We start from the raw sequence: 20,407 nt of genomic DNA, 5'->3' as shown, positions 1-20,407 counted from the left end.
CACGCGAGCCCTCTAGCATTAAGAGGCCATTGGCGACGGTATCATTAATATCAGTCATAGTATGAATAAAGATATTATGACTATGACTATCATAGTCATAGTCATAATATCTTTATTCATTTAGGTAAACATGTACACTTATGAACGTCAAGGAAAACAAATTAAATTAATCGTAAATTTACATTTACCACCAGTTCTTAAGTCAAGGGCGTAGAGCGGGTAAAAAGAACTGGCAAGAAACTTTCCGCCACTCTTTTCAATCGCCAAGTTTTTAATACAAATTGTTTGAACTGGAGCAAATCAATCCCAAGGATTAGGATCATTTAGGTATTCGTCACATTTATAAAAGGCTTTATTAATTAATTTACTTTTAACAAGGGCTTTGAATTTATTTAGTGACAGTTCTCTAATTTCGCTTGGGAGTTTGTTGTAAAAACGAATACAATTTCCATATAAGGAGTGGTTTATCTTCTGGAGCCTGGTTGGTCGCACACTCAAATTAGTTCTATTACGCGTATTATACAGTATACTGGTGAAAGTCACCATTTGTTTTAAAATCGTTTAAGTTTTTCTGTACATACAACAAGGCTTCAAGAATATATTGACCGGATAATGTCATAATATTTAGTTCCTTAAATCTATCTAATCTTGTGTGATTGATAGGACCACTGCTATGCTTAATCAGACGCAATCCATGATCCACATCGAATTGTAAACGTCTGCCTTTTCTAAAGTCGGTTGTTACTTGTTATATTTTTATATAAATACTAAACTATGTGTACTTGTATTTCAAACGTATCACTTTACCCAAACAAGTTTAGAACAAAGCGTAATGCGATCGTTTCAACTGGGCAGTTCTATTCAATGGATATTATATAAGATTTACCACCAAGTATGGTGCATGGTTAGTGTCGAAATGACTACGTACAGTCAACCTGGTGGAAAGCGGCAGAAGGTGAAGGAAAGAGCTGATGCAGGAGACTATTTCCAGGGTACGTTTAATTTTCCGTTATATACATGTTTGCTTTTGTTACATTACGTAAAGATCCTTACTTAAGCCCATTTCAAAGTATTTATCATAAAATATGTTATTTTTATTTAAATATTTGTTTTAATTATATATATTAATTTAACATTGCCTCAAAATTCGTGCCCTCATATTAAAAACTAACTTTTTAAAGGCATAGAAAAGATCGAGTATAATAATGCGGCGTCTGCAACCGATACATTGAATTATCGGTACTACAACTCTACGGAGCGCGTGCATGCTAAAACAATGGAGGATTGGCTGAAATACAGTCTGTCACTCACTGAATTCAGGAATGCCAGTAAGTATATATTCCAGTTCCTCAGGTTAGCATAGTCGACTCTTACTAACAGGGCAGGAACTCGAAGTCTGGAAGCCTCAGGATAACAAAGGGGGAGGTTTTATTAGTCGAGTTTTTCGAGAAATGTATGAAAGGAAATGTGGTTAACTCCTGTTTTTAGTTGTAATTTTCTTTTGTTTCCAATGCTCTATTTTTGTATTTTGGGTGTCCAGGACTGTAGCCCCGGTTGACCTCCCCTAAATCCCGGCTCTGAGAAGTTCCCTTAAGAGTACAATTACAGCGTAAAGTCTTAACTTAGATAGGTATATAAAATACATCACCCTGAATATCATGCCTGTGGTCAAATTTGTTAGCCATTCGACCAAAGACAATAGAGAACAGAGCAACGTGAACCTTTGTTTCATTATTTTTTATTGGTCAGTTCGTAAATCAGTTATGTATCTAAACGCAGGGCCTACACTTTTTGCAATAACCACTTGGTTCATTTGTAAAACCGTTTACGACGATATCGTTTAGAACAACATACTGGTTATATTGACCAAAAAGGTCCCGGATGTATTCTATTGTATTAGGTACTTAATAATAGCGTCATTAGCTTGTACGCCGTATGTTTGTTTTTTTTTAAATAAAATACATTTATTTTGGAACATAAGATCATCATGGTATCACTTATCAAATATGTTGTCCCTTCGATGTTATAACAGGTTTGATTGTATTATTAGGTGCCGAATACCCGAAAATCAGCAACCATCGGCCCTGGGATGACAATTCCCATTCCATTGACAACTACAAGCGCTGCATTAAAGCGTTTTTCGATCTTTGTGCGAAACTCGGTATCAAATACTGGACAGCTTTGGATTCCGATTTGCTACCGATAACGGACAGTTGGGACGAGAATAAAACCAACTGGGATGATATTGTGGAATATGTTCACGAGTTGAGCCAGAGATACCATGTTAAGTTGCTCTGGTTGGCGCCTGATCTGCAAATGCATCCACGGTAAGAAATTCGTTTACGAAATATTCGTAAAATAAAATTTCGTGCGTTGTGTTTTTTTTTGGAAATGTTGAATTGAATTATTTAGTTTTCTCGCGAATGTAATCGCTCGTAACAGCTACTAAAAGTAAAACTTATTTATTGCTAAAGTTTACATCCTAATTGAATATTGAGATTTGAAATAATTTATGAATAAAACAAAACAGATATTGTGGTTTCGATTCCAAGCCGATCCAATACGAGTCAACGTAACACGCAGAAATTACAAAGACAATAACGCTCAATGCTGTATTTGTTTAAATGTGTATTACGGTTTTTACAGCTACACTACGGGAGCAATCACTAACAACGACGCCAATGTATTCGCACAATCGGCGTCGCAGATTAAAAAATGCCTCGAAGTAACACATCGTTTAAATGGCGAATGTTTCATGATATGGCCACACCGAGAGGGCTATGATGCAATATTCCAATCCGATGTTGCCAGAGAATTGAAATTATTTGTGAAATTACTAAAAATAACTGCAGAATATAAGGACCGTTTGAATTCCAAAATACAATTGTTGATTATGCCATATTGTGAGAGAAAATTGAAAGAAATGATTAATTATTATATGTGGGATATTACGAGTTGTTTGTACTTTCTGAAGAACTACGGCTTGGATCGGCAGTACAAAGTTTGTTCTTCGCCGGGACATCACATGTATATGGCCAATATGTAAGATATTTTTACCATACAACATTATCATTCTAGAAATTTTCTTTTTAGTAGTAAACTAACATTTGTATGATAAAATTTTTGGCTTATATTTTTCATTGATATTTTAACTCAAAAAGCTGAATTGATTGAAGATTTAACCTAGTCCTTTCTAAATAAATACTATGTTAATTAAATATATTTTCAGTTATAATATGCTGGGCGGTGTGTCACTGTCACATCAGTTCGATTTGTCAAATAATAAGAATGTCACGCTGATGATGAAAAGTATCATTGATCAGGTATTTAAGGTCTTTATTAGGTTCTGTCTAAGATAGAATAGATAATTTACCTTTTGTATGATTAAGTAAATAAATCAATAAAAATATTGATAGTTAAAAATAACAAATTGCTTTGACATTTATTAAAAGCTGTGTTATCCTGAAATATTTTTATGTCTATTGCGCTTTGATTTTAAGGTAACATTCTAAAAATTAAAAAAATTTTTTTTGTTGTTGGTCGTATCCCTATGCTGAGGAATAAAAAGACTTAATATTTTTCTATTTCTTACTTTCTACAGAATATTTGTTACGTTCTAGAATTGCATCCCACCGGGCGGTATCAACTTAAAGGTATCGGTACCACGCGATACAGAATTACGAGATTTGGTTGTTTGTTACGTTAAATACATTGATACGATCGCCAAGGGATTGCGAATTGCAGCCAATATCGTCGCTGAACAGATATTTTCGAAACATGTTCAGGTTAGGAGAAAATTCTACTTCTCATAGATATAAGTTATAAACTTCTCATCTGTTTTTATAATCTATCATGAGCGCGAAAAATAGAATGGTTAGACAGACCCGTATCAAGATTTATAAAATAATTTTTTATCTGTGTTTCATTTTTAACAGCAATAAAAACAAGATTGCACCGAAAATATAATAATAATTATTTTGGCCGTCGAGTTAATTTAAGAGGAAATTATGTATTCTTTTATTAAATATAATATCTCAATGTTATTTTTTTTAAGTTATATACAAATTGAAACTAAGGAAACAACTGTAAAATAATTCGAAATTTAAATATAATATTCAATTATACTCTAATTAAAACGTATTTGTTTCCAGCAACGCTACATTACCTACTTTAGTGGGTTTGGGTCTCGTGTTATCAGCAGTGACGTCACAATGGAGGAGTGCGAGGAATATTACAAGTAAGTAACAGGTGTTATAACTTTAACACTTTTAATTCGTATAACCCGATTTGTTTTTGGAAAAACAATGTTTTTTTCGGGTCACAAATGTGTTTCGTTGTTTTTATATTTCTTTAAAAATCATAGACCATAAATTAGGAGCAGATAAAGTTTATTAATTTCTCGTGGACAGGAGTTTAAATAGAAAAGAGATTTAAGAGTTCCACCTCTAGGACGTAACAAATTAAAAAGCAGAAAAATGTCCAGTATGTGTATGTAATGCAGAAAAAAAGGTGCAATGAAGTAATATTTGTATTGATTTGACGATTCTTTTCAGGAAAAATCAGCTCCACGAAGCGGCAAACACGAAGCGCGAACATTTTGACTTTGTCTTCCAGAGATACTTGGACACTTGCGATCATATTTGACAACTTTTTGACATCGATTGTTGTAAACTTGAATAATCATTTCTCACTTAAAAACAAATCATTTATATAGCCTATGAAAACACATCAATGTTGCCATTCTATAGTCAAGCGTTGGACAAATGAAATTGACGATTATGATTAAAATAAAAATTTAACTATTGCCGAATAAAATATGGTGTAGGTATATAGCTATAGTAATTTGACGTTGTGAATCAAAAAAATCCTTGAATTTGAGTTTCTTGGCTATGTGAGACACCAGAGGAAGTTATACAATCGATTGTCAATATTAAGTATTATTTTAATAGTATGTTAACCCAAAAAAATAACGACAACACCGGGAAGTATACGTTTATTTAGTTGTAGTGATTTTTAATATATACTTGGTCTTTCACCATATTTAAAGTAAGGCTCCGCACTGTAATATAGGATATATTTTAAAATACTTGGCCATTGCAAGAAAAAGCTACAAAGATCTTTTAAAACTAAAAAACTTCTCCTTCTACTTGACTGTATCTTCAACGATTAGTCGAAGGATCTAGAATTTTTATGATGGTTCAATTTGTAGGACGTAAAAAAATTCGGTATTGAAAACAAGACGAGTACCCTAGATCTTTTCAAGATCCTTTTAGTTTTTTTACTTACATCAATACCGTGATCTCAATGTTGCCATAATAAAAAACTAATTAAAGGTTTATCGTTTTAATATTTTTGTTTTATATTCACAATTATGAATTATTACATTAGTGTACGTACACAGTTGTTGTGCTTAACAGGACTTAGTTGTAATCTATGAATACATTGATTTACAAATTCATTTTAAAAGCCATAGACAATGTACTGAGATATGTAAAATTTTGTCGAGTGTTTGAGAAATAGTATTGAAATGTTCTATAGAATTAAATATTGCCAATTATTTACGTGATTTGATGTTACAAAGTTATTTTTTATAAAAAACGCTTGTTAAAAGAACATTTTAGAAATTAGCAATTAAATATTTTTATGTTTGCTTTTGCATTGCAGTTATTTGTTAGTTTAACTTATTGAAAGGCTACGTTTAACTTAAAACTAAATTTTCGCATCTATAGGATATTTCATACTCATACTTTGCGACAATACCAAACATTACCCAGTACATTGTTCAAACGCACTTGTAATTGATAACTTAGTTCGAAGAAACTTTTTCTTCTGTCACAAATAGCACATGACAGATGACACTCAGTTAACACTTCGACATGTTCTGAATTCGGCCTAACAGTGTAGTTCTGACGTTGATAAGGAATATCATGTCATAAATTGTATGACATCTTTGTTTACACGTCAAACGCTTACTTCAAAATTTTGAATAAAATCATGATTTATTTTGCATACATTTATTTAACATATTCCGCTAATTCAAAGCTTAATATATAAAATATACAAATATGTATATCATACAGTATGCCTTAGTAATGTCCCAATACCCTAAGGTAAAACTTGTATATCTGTATATAACGAAAGTGGTTTACATAGTAACAAATTATTTTCTTATTAATAACTTAAACTTAACTTAACTAAAACTGCACTTAATTACAAAATTGAGATAAAATCAACCGGAATAAAATGGTCTCTGCATAATGTAAACAGTGTTTAATAAAATATATGTTTAATTGAAATAATAATTTCGGAGATTATTTATGAGGAAAATATTTTGAAGGTTTAAAATTTATTATATTTGGTTTACTCGACCAATGTTTTTTAAACTGTAATAGTTAAAATTGGTTGTTATATTGAGAGTTCAATATACTCAGATGCCAGAGACCAACTTCAGCCGGTAATAAATTACAAAACCTAAACCTCTCTAAAAGCACAATAACCTATGATAAGTCTTATTACTTAAAGAAGACAATACTGTAAGAGATAGAGAAGCGATAGAGAACAAAATGGCAGCGTCGTGTCGGAATGAACGTATACTTGCCTTACAAAAATAAATGCTAATTATTGTGTTATTCTGTAAAGTTATTTCTGAAATTAAAAGCACCATTTTATAGTCTCGTGTTATCGAGGTTTCGCTTCTCATTTCGCCATTAAAGTGTAGAAAGGGATGGAGACATTGCATCGGCTTTTGAAAGCACGAGTTTTAATAGAAGACAGCTCAAACAAAGATTTGTTAAGTATAATTTTAAGTAGGTTTTAAGTTAAATGCACTGATTGCATAGTTTCTATATATTACAGGAGTATTTCAATATATAGGAACAAGTTTTTATTAATTGAAGCACACAATAATCTAACAGCGATTTTAAATACATTTGTATACATTTTAGTTAAACACATCAAGCTTTAGGAATAAAAATTAATTTGACCAATTCTTTGGCTTTAACTGTTCGCCATAAGTACAATTCACTAAAAAACACGATACACGCAGTACGATTGACATTTATGTACGTTTTTGACTAGATTTACACAAACGAAATAAATTAATTAAAAACTAGTTTTTATTTATTTAAACCAGTCATTAATGTTTCGGGACTCTCCCTAGCAGGACTTCATATTGAAACCAAATGAAATAGCGCCTTAATAACCTAAAGTTAAGGTACATTTTATTACGATATAGTCGTGCTATAGGCGCTCAAACCTGTGAAGCGTTTAAATATGGAACTGCCAAACATATTGCCGTCTCGTTCACTCGCAGCGCGCGGATACTTCTATCTCTCTCGCTCCTAGGTCATCAGTCATTCCTCGTCAGAGGGCTCCGTACCGAAGTAGCGGTCCCCAAAGTTCCCGATCCCGGGCAAAACATAGAACTTCTCGTTTATTTCCGGATCTAACGCCGACGTTATTATTTTCACCTGGAATCAAAATACAATTTAAACGTTAGCTTCTGTTGAAATATGGTATTTAATTAAAGAATTAATTAATATTGTTACGAAGACGGGTCAACTGCAATGTTTTTAGATTTTTCCACTACTTAGAGAACTTTTCAGCAGGCTGAAATATGATTTATGACCGTTTCAGGAGAGGGTCAATCACATATTAGAAAATCGAAATTTACATAATGTTGCCGTAGTTTTCAGGAGGCTGAAACATTTTTTCAGTCGGTTTCAGAACACGTATAGACGAATGGTACACTTTTCAGCAGACCCGTTTTCAGGCGTTTTCAGGCCTTGTTATAGCCCTTCGATGAAGGAATATTCTAGAACGAATTTTCTAGGTGTGGGACAAGCACTGTTTGACACGCGAAAGAGAGAAAAGATAAGAACCTTCTCGAAGCTAGACCGAGAACTCTAGAACGCCGTACGACAAGCACGTAGCAGTGTGCGAAAGAGATAGCAAGTATGCGCGTTCTAGAATTAGGCGATCGCTACTCAGTAGCGCTCCCGCCTAGAAAGTTCTCGTAAACATCGGAAACATCGTTCGAGATTCTTCCCAGGGATATATAAGCGAGCCAAAACGCGACCACTCAGTTCAGTTTTGAATGCGATTCCAAGCGATAAACAGCGAAGAGAAAAAGTGCGAATAAGTGCGAACCAGTGATAAAGTACTGAGTGATTTAAGTGATTAGTGACAGTGTTTCATTGTGTGTGTTATTAGTGCTTTTCTGTGCGTAATTTCAAGATATTAGTGTAAACGAATTCCTCATAGATTTTATTGAAATAAACCCTTGAATAATTCGACGGCGTTTTCTATCCGATCCCCTAGCTCGTAACAATATATCTAACTATTGCTCTGTAATGCGACATTTTTAATTATTTTTTATTTTTACCTCATAAAGATTTTATGAGGTAAAAATAAATCTAAATTAGTTAAGAGGTTACTTTATATTAAAGATTATATTAAATATTAAAATTAATATTCCTATTTTATATTAAGTACATAAACACCAATATTATATATTTCATGGTTATCAATGATTGTCGTATGTTTAAATTATATGTATTTTCTATTTGATGCTTAATTTCTTCAATTATAGAAAATATATACTAATCCTACTACTCGGAAACAAATTCTTCACAATAAAAAGAAAATGTTACTCCATTTATGGAGGGTAGAATCTAAAACTACAATCTTGGACTGGATTTTAATTATGTATATAATAACTAATTATAATTATTAAATAGATCGTAATGTGGGCCTAAAAAGGGTCGTTTTTGTATTTTCTAGAGATATTTCTTATTTCTTCAGTAGTGAAAGAGAAATTTCTCAATTCAGTACTGTATTCAGAGAGAACATACATAAACCTCACCTTGGGAAATGCGTAAGCGATAGAATGCACCCCGATCTCTGCCATCAGCAGCGAGACCAGACTGATGTGCTCCTCCGGCACGTCGTGGTCCAGAAGCACCCGGACGGCCATCATGGCCGCGGCGCCCGTCGCCACCGTCGCGTCCATCAGCACCACGCGGTAGTCCTTTATGTCTTTTGGGAGACGGAGGTAGTACAGCTGGACAATGCAAATTTCCTTTGAAACACTGTGCGGGTACTTGCGTCTACCCTCATAATGTTACGTTATACTATTCACCAGCGTTTAATTTAGAACTCTTCAATACATTGTAAATTATTATTTTAGCGTTTAAGGTATAGGCTAGGCCTAGTTTAAACGCTAGTGCTCATAGATGTATATTATGTATAAGGTTGACCACAATGAATATTGTAATATGTGGAATGTTGTATTTGTTTTGGGTCAAAATAAAGAAAATTTTATTAATAAAAAAAAAAAAAATAATAATATAATATTCATTTACATTTGTAAAATAAGTATGTACTAGTAGCGTAGTTGTACTTTTTAGACATTTGTCTTGATATTTCAATCAGGCATTAGTACCTTATTATTTATTTCAAGTCTTATTATTGAATTTGACGTACGGAAGGCATACTAAGCGCTAAGTTTCGACTTATATTACACTATGATCAGCTAGGTGACGTAAAGACATCGAATTAATGGTACACAAAAATAAATATAATAATTGAATGCGGGACTCAATAACTCTGAGACACATTTTGTAACGTCTTATGTAAAATTCATCGAAAATATTATAATATGCACAAACCTCCGGCTCGTCAGTCTGCTGGTTCGTCTGTATGAGAATCTTCCCAATGCGAATGTCCTTGCACACGTCGCACACGGCCTGCTCCATCGTCTCTCCGGCTCGAAGGATCGAAACGCCACAGATCTTCTCAACGTCGCATTTACGACCTGCACGATACAATTATTTATACGTAACGGGAAAATAATAATAAAATATATGTTAAACACAATTTAAATTATCTTATAAACTTGCTAACTTAGGGTAAGATTCAGAAACGGGGGTTGGTGTAAGTCAAAATTCTGTGTCAAAAATAAAAGTATATAGTAAATAGTTCCAAAAATATTTAAATATAGCCAAAAAGGGGCGGGGCTCGCGAGACAGCGGACCGAATTCGCCTATGAATATATAGAAATAGAAATGCGTATAATATATATATGTTTTATGAAATTTTTTAAACAAAATATATGTATAAAACATGATCCGCACCACAAAAGTCGGGGAGATTAAGAAAATAGATGCAATTAAGTTACATAGTTATAGCTGTGAGAGCAGTTTAATAAAATATTACTTATTTAAGTTAATGTTATAATTACAATAATTACCAGTGTAAGTGAAGCCTTGGGGCGTGTCAACCTGATGTTCGGAGTAGGGCAAGAGGGACAACGCGAACTCGATGACCAGTCTCATCAGACGCTTCGAGTAGAATATGAACTCATCCCTCGGCGTATCCTTGTTACGTATGAATGTATGGAGACCTTGCACCTTGAATAATAATAATAATTTATTTATTGCCAAATTATGGTACAAAATATTAAGGTGGTACAATCGTAAGTCCTTCGCATATTCTGCCACACACAGTGGCGCGCAAATTTACCTTAATTTACATTTTACATTATTAGTTACTTTATTAAATTTGTATCAATTACAATGTCTCACGCAAATAATCATTGAATGGTACATTTTTTCCAAATGTAATGCACTAAGTCGCTTTTTAAAGACTCTAGTCGGATTTTTTTTTAAATACAAATATGTACATGGAAGAGATAAAATTTTGAATTTTTTAAAGAAGATTTTAATTCGATTTCTTCTGTTTAATTAACTCATAGTGTGTAATCATTACTCAATTAATAAAAGTACGAATATTGTTTCGACCAATCAGAGCGCAGCAAAAGTGGGGTCGAGGCGTCATCAGAGAGACGAGAACACAGGACAGCACTGATGGAGTCAGTGGAACATTGTGGTGATGAGAGGTTGGAAGCAGTGGGGTCTATTAAATTGATGTAAGTCTGATCAGTGCAAACCGCTGCTCGTCATAATTAAAGCTGCATTGTTATTTTTCATGTTAAAAATTTAATAATGTACAATAATTATTCTCGTGTTTTACACTAAAGCTACTATTGTTGATATCAATACCGATGTAGTGAGAAATATTCCCTGATATATAAATGTTTAAATGTATGTAGTAGGTTTTCTACCTGCGGAGTATCCTTAAGTACGTAGAGCGAGTCCGGTACGGGCTGGCCCACGTGCGCGATCGCCAACTTTTCACGGACTTTGAAGCCGCGCTGAAATATACATTTAGTATATTATTAACATAGCTTTTACACATTTAAAGAAAACACTTTTTTACCGGATTGAAGCTATGTATTAAAATATAAAGCACGCAAAACATCGGATAAATTTAAAATTAGGTTATATAATTAAAAGTGTATAACACATAGCTTCATAACGGTAAAAAATGTGTTTTTTTAAAAGATATACAATTGATTTCTAAATTAACTCCAATATGTACACAAAATGGGTGTGAAAATAATGATAAAAGAAAATTTAAATAAAAAATGCTTCACACATAAAATTGCATCTGTTATGTCGTTTACTTAGATAAAAGGTTTTGGTAAACTTCATATCAAACCACCGACCACTATCAAAATAGGCATGTGAATTGGCAAAAGTAAGACTTACGGGAGTCATGCTTAACGCTAAGTTTGATGTCAAGAACTCACCAACTGCAACTGTTTATGGACATGTTGTACAATGAGTGAAATGGCCACTTTGTTCTCTCCACCCCTCGGGACAATGATATCGGCATGGGCCATGCAGGGCGCTATGTAGTTCTGATAGGCCGGCTTCACGTGCGTCATGTACTGTTTGAGAACACCCTCTAGGTCACGACCGCGTTGGACTATATCCCTGAAAGAGATTTCAAATAGAATTTCAAGAGCTACCCGCTTTTACCACCGCTTTTTTAGATCCTGATAATTAAAAACGTTGGATCTGGTATTTTTCTTTTAATATAATTACAAACGAATAGTGACGTCATTAATGTCAGCTGTAGTCTATGCTCACTTCAAGATTTGTATATTTGAATGATTGGCTTCAACGGCAACGCCCCTAAAACTACTACTAGAAAGATTTTAAAATAATAAAGTCTGTTATTTCATACCTATTAAAACAATACAAATCGGGACCTCATTAATTCGACTGAAAATTAAACAAATAATTTCTAGTTTTGTATGGGACTTAACATTAAGTGTTTATCGCCGTCCAAGGATACCTGTCATACCAGAATAAGTACGTTGCCGACCTTTAAATGATTTAATGAAGTGTATGAATGTATACTTAACTTACCTTCTCAAACGCCTCGCGAGCCGGATATCTGCATCCGTATCTACGAACACCCTCATATCCAGTTTGCTCAACACCTGTGCATTGTAGAAAGCGAGAATTCCCTCGAATATTATCACGTTCGCGCCGTACATCGTTTTCTGAAATTGTTCTAACATTATTTAATTAGATCGATTTATTATAAAAATCCGCACAATAATAAAGGCATAAAAATGCCATATTAATGTTCATGTAATAAGTTAAGTTATTTATAATTATTGTCAAACTTATGGTCTAAATATCCACCTTGAAACTTTATTCATATATGTAACAACCGAGTACACTAAAGAACGTCAATTAAATGTTTAATTGATTCGAAATTTACATTTATACCAGTTCGCAAGTCAAGGGCGTAGAGCGAGCAAGAGAAACTGGCAAGAAACTCTCCGCCACTCTTTTTAATTGCCAAGTATGGGTCGTAAAAATTGTTTAAATTGAAGCAAATCAAGGATTAGGATCATTTAAATATTCGTCAATTTTTTAAAAGGTTTTATTGATTAATTTACTTGGCTTTGGCTTTATTGATGTCTGATTTCGCTTGGGAGTTTGTTCTAAAAACGAATACAATTTCCATATAAGGAATGGTTAATCTTCCGGAGCCTGGTAGTATCTTTATATGCCTTTGCAACTTGCCTTTAAATATCTAACCACCTCTTGAAAACATCACACGGCAGTGATCTCTAACTTCTAGGAAGATCATTAAATAGTTTGATAGCCCCGGGGCAACAATACTCAACATGCCCGCATGAACAGTACTATACTTAAAATGCTACTGTCAGTCAAATATTGTTTTCAGTTGTTAAAGTACAATACCATGTCTCTACAAGGTGTGTATATATAGAGTGTAATTTTTCAAGGTAAGCGTTTGCTCTTGTCACACTTTGAAATTGATTTTTCCTATTGTTTCCAAAATTTAATTGATTTTTTGTTGTTTTATTATATCTTCGTATATGTTGTTTGCCAATAAGTGCGTACTTAAAAAATTGTATTACATTTTTCCTATACATTTCTTTTACACTCGTGATGACTGATGAGTTTATTGCCAGTTCTTCTCTTCCGTTCTAAGCCTTAATTTGAGAACTGGTAGTAAATGTAAAACTAGAAACATTTAAATAAATAACATTTCTTTTTTTGACGTTCATAAGTGTGCGTTATGTTACCAATATGAATAAATGATTTTGAATTTTGATACACTGGTATCAGCGTGTCGAGCGTTGGCGAACTTTTATAAATAACTTATGTTGTCATATTTTCTAGTATTTTTTAGAATGAATATATAAATAAATAATAAAATCATCAAGTCGTGTAGGACTCTAGGACATCTACTCACAGTACGGTGCTCCCGCGAATGTGTTACGTAGTTGTAAATGGGAACTTCCACCTTCTTCCCCTCTTTTAAACGCTGGAGGACACTTTCCAGGAGCTCCATGTCAAACGCATCCGGGTGATCGAAGTTGTATTCATTCCGCATCGCCGCGTGATGCTGCTTCTCATTTAGCACCTGAAATAAGAGGATAAATAAACGGGTGTCACATACAGATTTTTGGAATTTTATCATGACAAACATTTGTTTTCGTTTAATAAAAATTATAAACAACAAAAAATTAAAATAGAAACTACTCGGATCCAAACTTCGTTGCCTTTGTCGTACATCTAAATCATTGTGTCATTCTTTAAGCAATATTAATTAGCTTTGATTTCGGATTTTGACAAAATAAATATCCTTTCACAAGTATATAGGAACACTTCACGGATATCGATTCGTTCACTCCTAAATGGTGTCGGTATTTAAAATGGCACATACCTTATAAAACGAGTCCATACTGACAATTGTAACCCAGGGTATGTTGAGAGATTCAATTATTTTTGCGGCCACTGTGGTCTTGCCAGAAGCGCTGGCACCACATATTCCTGTAAATATTATCTTCATAAAGAACTAAGAAAACAATTCACTAAGCATGAGTACATATTTTCAGTTTCACAAGTAATAATAGGTAATGTGTAGACCAGAGTTCCCCAAACTGTTTTGTGTCGTTGACACCTTGTCATGTTTTTCCGCGTTGGATAGACCCCTACTTACCTGATATTGATTTCTTCATAGGTGTTAAAGGTGTAGATGTAGATATAAGTAAATAGGTACTATCAGTGTATATGTTGAGATCCACAATCGTGGACCCCCAAATTTTTCCGCTGACGTAGACCCCTAGGGGTCGATATAGACCACTTTGGGTATCACTGGTGTAGACAGACATCAAAACAAATTAAAAAATAAACAAATTAAATTAATTTCTAGCACGCATCTCACGAAGAAACGCTCTCCTTATATAATATAAGTACAGAAAAGTAGATCTTCATTAGTATTTTTAAGAAATCTTTTACGTCAGATGAAACCGAGACCAATCTGATAATCTAAGTAAATCTTACCAATAAGAAAAGGTTCCACCTCCTGTCCTCCAGTGCAGTTGTACCAGGGCGGTCTACCCGCCGTATAGATCGTTCTTCTGTCTGCATGCAGTATACTCTCTGCTGTGGTCTTCTTATTTGGTTGAGACATTGATGTGGTTCGAACTCGTCTGCCGCGGGGAGACTTTAAGATATTTGAGCCTGAAGAAAATTTAACTGATATGTACTCATTCTTTGGAATATGTGGGGCGTGTAACAGGTTCTACAGAATAATATTTAAAACACTAACGCAACAAAGGGGGTCTATTGTTTTTGAAATCTACATATATCATCATTATACTATATATTAACTTCTTTAGGAAAGTAATTTTTTTACGAATGAAACGTCACGAAGATGTGCAGCGTTTTAGGAGCTCAGAAGTTATTAAGAGCCGAAATAATAACATGTGTGAGAAGAGAATAATAAATAAACGCCACTCTTATTCCGCTGTGTATAACCAACTGGAGGTGAAACTGCCGAACTGATTTTGTGGTTAAGGAAAAGAGTACAGATATATTTATTTCCCTATTTACAATGTTTCGCGCATCTGCTATTTTTTAATAATAATAATGTTTATTTTCAAGCCATAAACTTATATTTGTTAGTTTATTTGGGTATAAACTAACATTGATATTTATAAAAATCTACACTAATAATTTTATTTTAAGGTATCGGTCATGCCTTGTTGTTAATTTCGCATTCGTGACAAGAGCGATGCAATCCTAAACTTAATTATACCAATAACTTCATGAAAACCGAATAAATAAAACAATTGGACACTAATAATAACATTAAACGTCCTGACCTATTAGTTAACATCTAACCAAATCGCTAACAATGGTTATAAAACAAAAATATCTTAGTAAAATCTTAGTTTTCGCAGTAAATTTAAGGCTTAATTAGGTAACCAATGTTTTAGTACATGTGGAGTCTGTACTGGACCCAATTATGTCTTATAAGCTATCCTTTCAACACTCACAAATATTTCTTAAAAGTCTGTTGAAGAAATTCATTGTCACATATTTCATAAAACAAAACGCAAAGCATCATATATATGTCTCCTATATGATGATTAAATATATCATTCTACATTATTGTTATGTAGAGGGAGCTCTTTTTGTAAACGTTTTTGACATTCATAAGCATGCCCTAAGATACATCTAAACTGAATAAAGGAGATTTGATTTGATTAAGCTTACAATGTTAGGAATGATTTAAAAGTGTTACCAAGCAAGCAAGTTCCCATTGCGTCACTAGCTCATTATAATATTATGAAAAACAATAATTTAACAAACCAATTTATAAAGAAGTACATATATTATATTAATATAAAACAGCTTATTAGTGGTTCAATTAATATGACACAATTAAGATTCGAATGACGAACACGAGCAATTTCGTATTACTTAACCACTTAATATGAAACCAACACAATGCCATATAAATTTTACTTTATATTGCAACACAATCTTGTTAATACTCAAGTATAAAACCTTCGTAATTAGCTCTTATTGAGATGTTATTGTTATAGTTGAATGCCATTCTAGGTCAGTATAAAAATAACATTTATGCCTTCGGCACCGTCACATTCAGTTATTTTTTGTTAAGATGTGACTACCAAGTACATATACACATTTTAATGACTTAGATAAGAAAATGTGATTTAGACAAATTTGCCGGTAAATAAAGCAGAAAGTATTTGTAAGACAAAACAAAAATATATTTATTCATATAGGTAAACAGGTACACTTATGAACGTCAAAAAGGTTAAATTAATTGTGAATTTACATTTACTGCCAGTTCTTTAATCAAGGGCGTAGAACAGAAGAGATAAACTGGCAATAAACTCTCCGCCACACTTTTTGTAAGTGTGTATAGGTAAATAAAAGCAAGCAATTAAAAGTTAAAAATTTGCTGTAACATACAATTTGTTGTACCATATAAGTGGCAGGCAAATACATGACTTTTAAGGTAAACAAATTTTAATATTACCTGTGGAAGGAGGTCTATATGACCTTACGTTGGGGACAGTAGTGGGTGAAGCTGGAGCACGATTGTAATCCTCATCATCAATAAACACTTGCTCACTTATTTCCAACGCCAATTCAGAGTCACTGCAATTTGTGTTTTCATTACAATATTATAAATATATTAAGTTTTGATTGATGTTTGGTGATCTTTATTAAAAAATATATATATGTATGTTTATTTTGGAACATAAGATAGATAGGTATCACTTATTCCACTTCATTAAATTTGAACCTGTAGGCATCCGTACTCAAAGAAAACAGAGGGTGTAGGCCGAGAGAAAAGCCAGCGTAAAAACTCTTGGTACTCTTTTAAAATAGTAAATCATCAAAAAACACTTATTAAAAAGAAATATAGCAAATTAATTAAAAATTAACTTAATTTAAATAAAAGTAGCATGCCCAGCACTAGCCCAAGGACTTTTTATCAACTAGATAATCACTAACTTCATAGTAAGCCTTTTTACACAATATTCAATATGATATGATATGATTTGATCACTTTTTTTATAGTATGTAATATATATCTTTCATTTTATGATTGTTTTGATCAAATTCTAATATTAAGACAAACATATTTAAAAACCAAGGCTTTATGTATCATTAAATAGCAACATTATTGACATTTAAATTTATTTAATAAAAAATTAAAAGTGCAAAAGTCATTCAACCTTGACCAATATCATTGAGTTGAAACAAGAAAATAAGGTCAAGTGCACTTGATATATTATCATTGACTTTTATTGAGAGATGATGTTTGTTTTTGTTTTCCTATTATCCCCTAATTGGATGCACACATTTTGGGAATGGATGGGAATCACAAAACCACTAAGAAATGAATAAAGGATATGGAACACTTATTATAAAATATGTAGTCAGTTTGGTTTGGTCATGTTTCTTAAACATTGACAATACATAAAGACTCATTGATAATTTGTGCAACATAATCATAGTAAGATTTGATTTTTTTATTTTTAAATTAAATTATAATAGAAGACTTTGTAGTTAAATTGTACCAAGTTTTCTTAGACCAAGTCCTTGTTAAATAAAAAAATATACTTTTTAATTAGGATATGTAATACCATACACAATAAGTCCCCATAAAATTATATTTAATTCAATCATAAGATAACAAATAATTCCCACGGTTCATGGTTCCCATCACAAATTACAGTACCTTTTTAATTAATTTGTATGAGCAACAATTTAGTCATTCAAAATAAAAATAATATAAAATAATAGTGAAAATTACTTTTTGGTTTTAATTATCAGCCTGTGGTATCTAACAATATATAATCTTTATTATAGATTAGCATCTTATCAAATAGTAAAATATTGTTGTTTCTATTTATACCTATGACTAATGTTTTTAAAACATACAAATCATTTAAAAAACTAAAATAAAAGAACATATACTGAATACTGATTGCAAATGTAAATTTGATAAAATTTGCAAACAGGTAGTTTATATAAAACGCAATTGATCTTACACATTAATGTTAATCAGTGTAGTTGTCTCCATGTTTACTGCAAAATGCAATTTAGATAATTTTGTTTACGATATCTTCAGCACACGTGTATGAATCGCGGCTTGATTACACAGCATGAAAATTTGCTATTACGATCTAAAAATAAGTCACAATGTGTACCCAAGAGGTTAGAAACCACGTCTCTCAGACAACGATCTCTCCAAATCTGAACACAGCTTGTTATCACCACGACAATACTGAACTAAGGGTATGTCGTGCGTTTTTTTCCATGACCAAAATCAAACTGAATGGCTGAAATACAGCCTTCTACATAGCAAATTGTTGACACGACACAGCTGTACAAACAAACATAAGTTAAGGTTAATACATGAGATTTACCTATCTGAGCTTGCTGAGCTCGGCGTTTCAAACTTGTTCACTTTCCCAGCCATTACTGGTCGTCAATTACGGTGAAATTCTTCAAAATTCTTCAAAATTACAATTGCAATAGGTATATTCGGCATAGGCAAAATGCAAATTCAATGTTTTTATATTGACATTTGGCAGATACGTGACAATTGTCATTGTGATTGCCATTAAACAGTCAGAAACATGCCAACAGTCAAATTCAAGTAGCTGTTTAGAAATTTGATCGACATTCTGCACAAATATAACATAAATTAATTATGTTACAAAACGTATTAATATAGTAATTAATCGTATAACTCTAAGAATTAAAGCTTTAGCTTTCACATGAAATTCTGCACGAACTCAATAAAGTGCAGTACTTCGTTCTACGCAGTATTTATGGTTTTATATTAATTCTCTTACTTACTCTTACTCGCGTACTTAAGTACTCTTAAAATTTAATTCTTAATTCTTTAAATTTTATACAAATAGAGATAGATATTATAACAAAATAATAAAAATATTTAGTTGAAGAATATCAGACCACTAACATTTAGATGCATTTAACGACAATTTAAATCTTTATACGATGACTTTGTTTATTGTTTATTTGTTTTAACTTTCTGTGCTTCTCCATTACTGCTGGTTGGTTGTGTTAGACCTCTCCCAGTCAGTATTGCAGGATAACGTTTTAAAGATGAAAACAGTATAATTGATAAATACTTTATATTTGCACACTGATACCAGTGTGCAAATATTAAAAAAAAATTATATAATTAATTAACAAGTTTTATGACAATCTCTAATAGCTCCCAAAACAAAGAATGCCCCGCCGAATTTTATAACTCCCGACGTGCCCTCACCTCGCTTGGTTGTTTTTTCTCTTAACCAATCAACGCCCGATATTTTGACGCCTCACTACTTGAAAAAAAAACCACCAATCGTGGGTCTTGTCAGTTGTCAATGGAACTATTATTTACAAAATCACATTAAATATATGTACATCATTGTATCGATTATAAGTACTAATAATTTAAGATAATAATAATACAAATCATTTTTTATTTAATTACTTGAATTATAACAAACTTGTATCTGTTGTAAAAACCACTGTATATTGTTGTACAAAGTATAAAGTATCCCAGCCCAATCCGTTACTATGATTGGCTAGCGTCTCCGCAGGAATATTGAGGACAATTGTAAGGCATACAATAGAAGTGTTATTTATATTCTAATTATTAAATGCAATATTGTATATATATCAACTATTTCGATATAAACCAAGCATAAATATAAATATTAATTATGGTAAAGGTAGCAACGTATTCATTATACAACTTTAGAGACCTTAACAGTTGTCAGTCTCTGGATTTATTATTATTATTAATTAAAACTTAAAAGATGTGTTAGCGGTCATGGCGCAACACGTGGCCCAGATACGCCGCCTGACAACTAAAGCTACATACAAGTGACTAATGTTAATATCTAAACTGAAGTAGGGGAAAATGGTTACTGACTAATAAAGGTCTATTATAAAGAGTGTCTCAGCACTGATTTTAATCCTTACAAAACCAAATTGTATTTGTAAAGATGAAAGTTCAACTCATGCCTCCATCTTTCTAAAGCAACGAGAGAGTTCCGAGCAATTAGTCTGAAAAAACTTACTTGATTTGCATAATATTGACTAAGTTCGTCTGGCTCGCAAGTTTTTTAAAAAATTAATATCTAAAGCGATTGAAAAGTTTAAGT

At 32.6% G+C, this 20,407-nt stretch overlaps 2 protein-coding genes across 4 annotated transcripts; one reads left to right on the top strand and one right to left on the bottom strand.

Annotated features, from left to right (window-relative positions):
- Window positions 1-758: 758 nt before the first annotated feature.
- On the top strand, window positions 759-6,327 carry LOC111003483 (xylose isomerase-like). Its single transcript, XM_022274004.2, has 8 exons — window positions 759-992; window positions 1,182-1,328; window positions 2,051-2,327; window positions 2,647-3,042; window positions 3,230-3,323; window positions 3,621-3,785; window positions 4,152-4,237; window positions 4,554-6,327. The coding sequence occupies exons 1-8, from the start codon at window positions 833-835 to the stop codon at window positions 4,642-4,644; spliced, it is 1,416 nt and encodes a 471-aa protein (XP_022129696.2). The 5' UTR covers window positions 759-832; the 3' UTR covers window positions 4,645-6,327.
- Window positions 6,304-18,808, bottom strand: LOC111003477 (uridine-cytidine kinase-like 1). Of its 3 annotated transcripts, none has more exons than XM_022273994.2 (12): window positions 18,650-18,808; window positions 16,747-16,868; window positions 14,736-14,915; window positions 14,116-14,222; window positions 13,642-13,812; window positions 12,276-12,412; window positions 11,651-11,837; window positions 11,123-11,212; window positions 10,250-10,409; window positions 9,669-9,814; window positions 8,864-9,061; window positions 6,304-7,469 (listed from the first exon to the last, which is right to left on the bottom strand). In XM_022273994.2, exons 1-12 carry the CDS (start codon window positions 18,700-18,702, stop codon window positions 7,353-7,355), a joined length of 1,668 nt encoding a protein of 555 aa, XP_022129686.1. In that variant the 5' UTR covers window positions 18,703-18,808; the 3' UTR covers window positions 6,304-7,352. The 3 variants fall into 3 exon arrangements, with proteins under 3 accessions (XP_022129686.1, XP_022129688.1, XP_022129687.1); XM_022273996.2 differs by lacking the exon at window positions 18,650-18,808 and adding an exon at window positions 18,431-18,558; XM_022273995.2 differs by lacking the exon at window positions 18,650-18,808 and adding an exon at window positions 18,272-18,422.
- Between the last annotated feature and the right edge of the window lie 1,599 nt (window positions 18,809-20,407).

The sequence above is a fragment of the Pieris rapae genome, chromosome 13, assembly GCF_905147795.1.
Source record: "Pieris rapae chromosome 13, ilPieRapa1.1, whole genome shotgun sequence".
NCBI lineage: Eukaryota > Metazoa > Arthropoda > Insecta > Lepidoptera > Pieridae > Pieris > Pieris rapae.
Note: the sequence above shows the minus strand (reverse complement) of the source record. Positions and strands in the feature narration are given on the sequence as shown.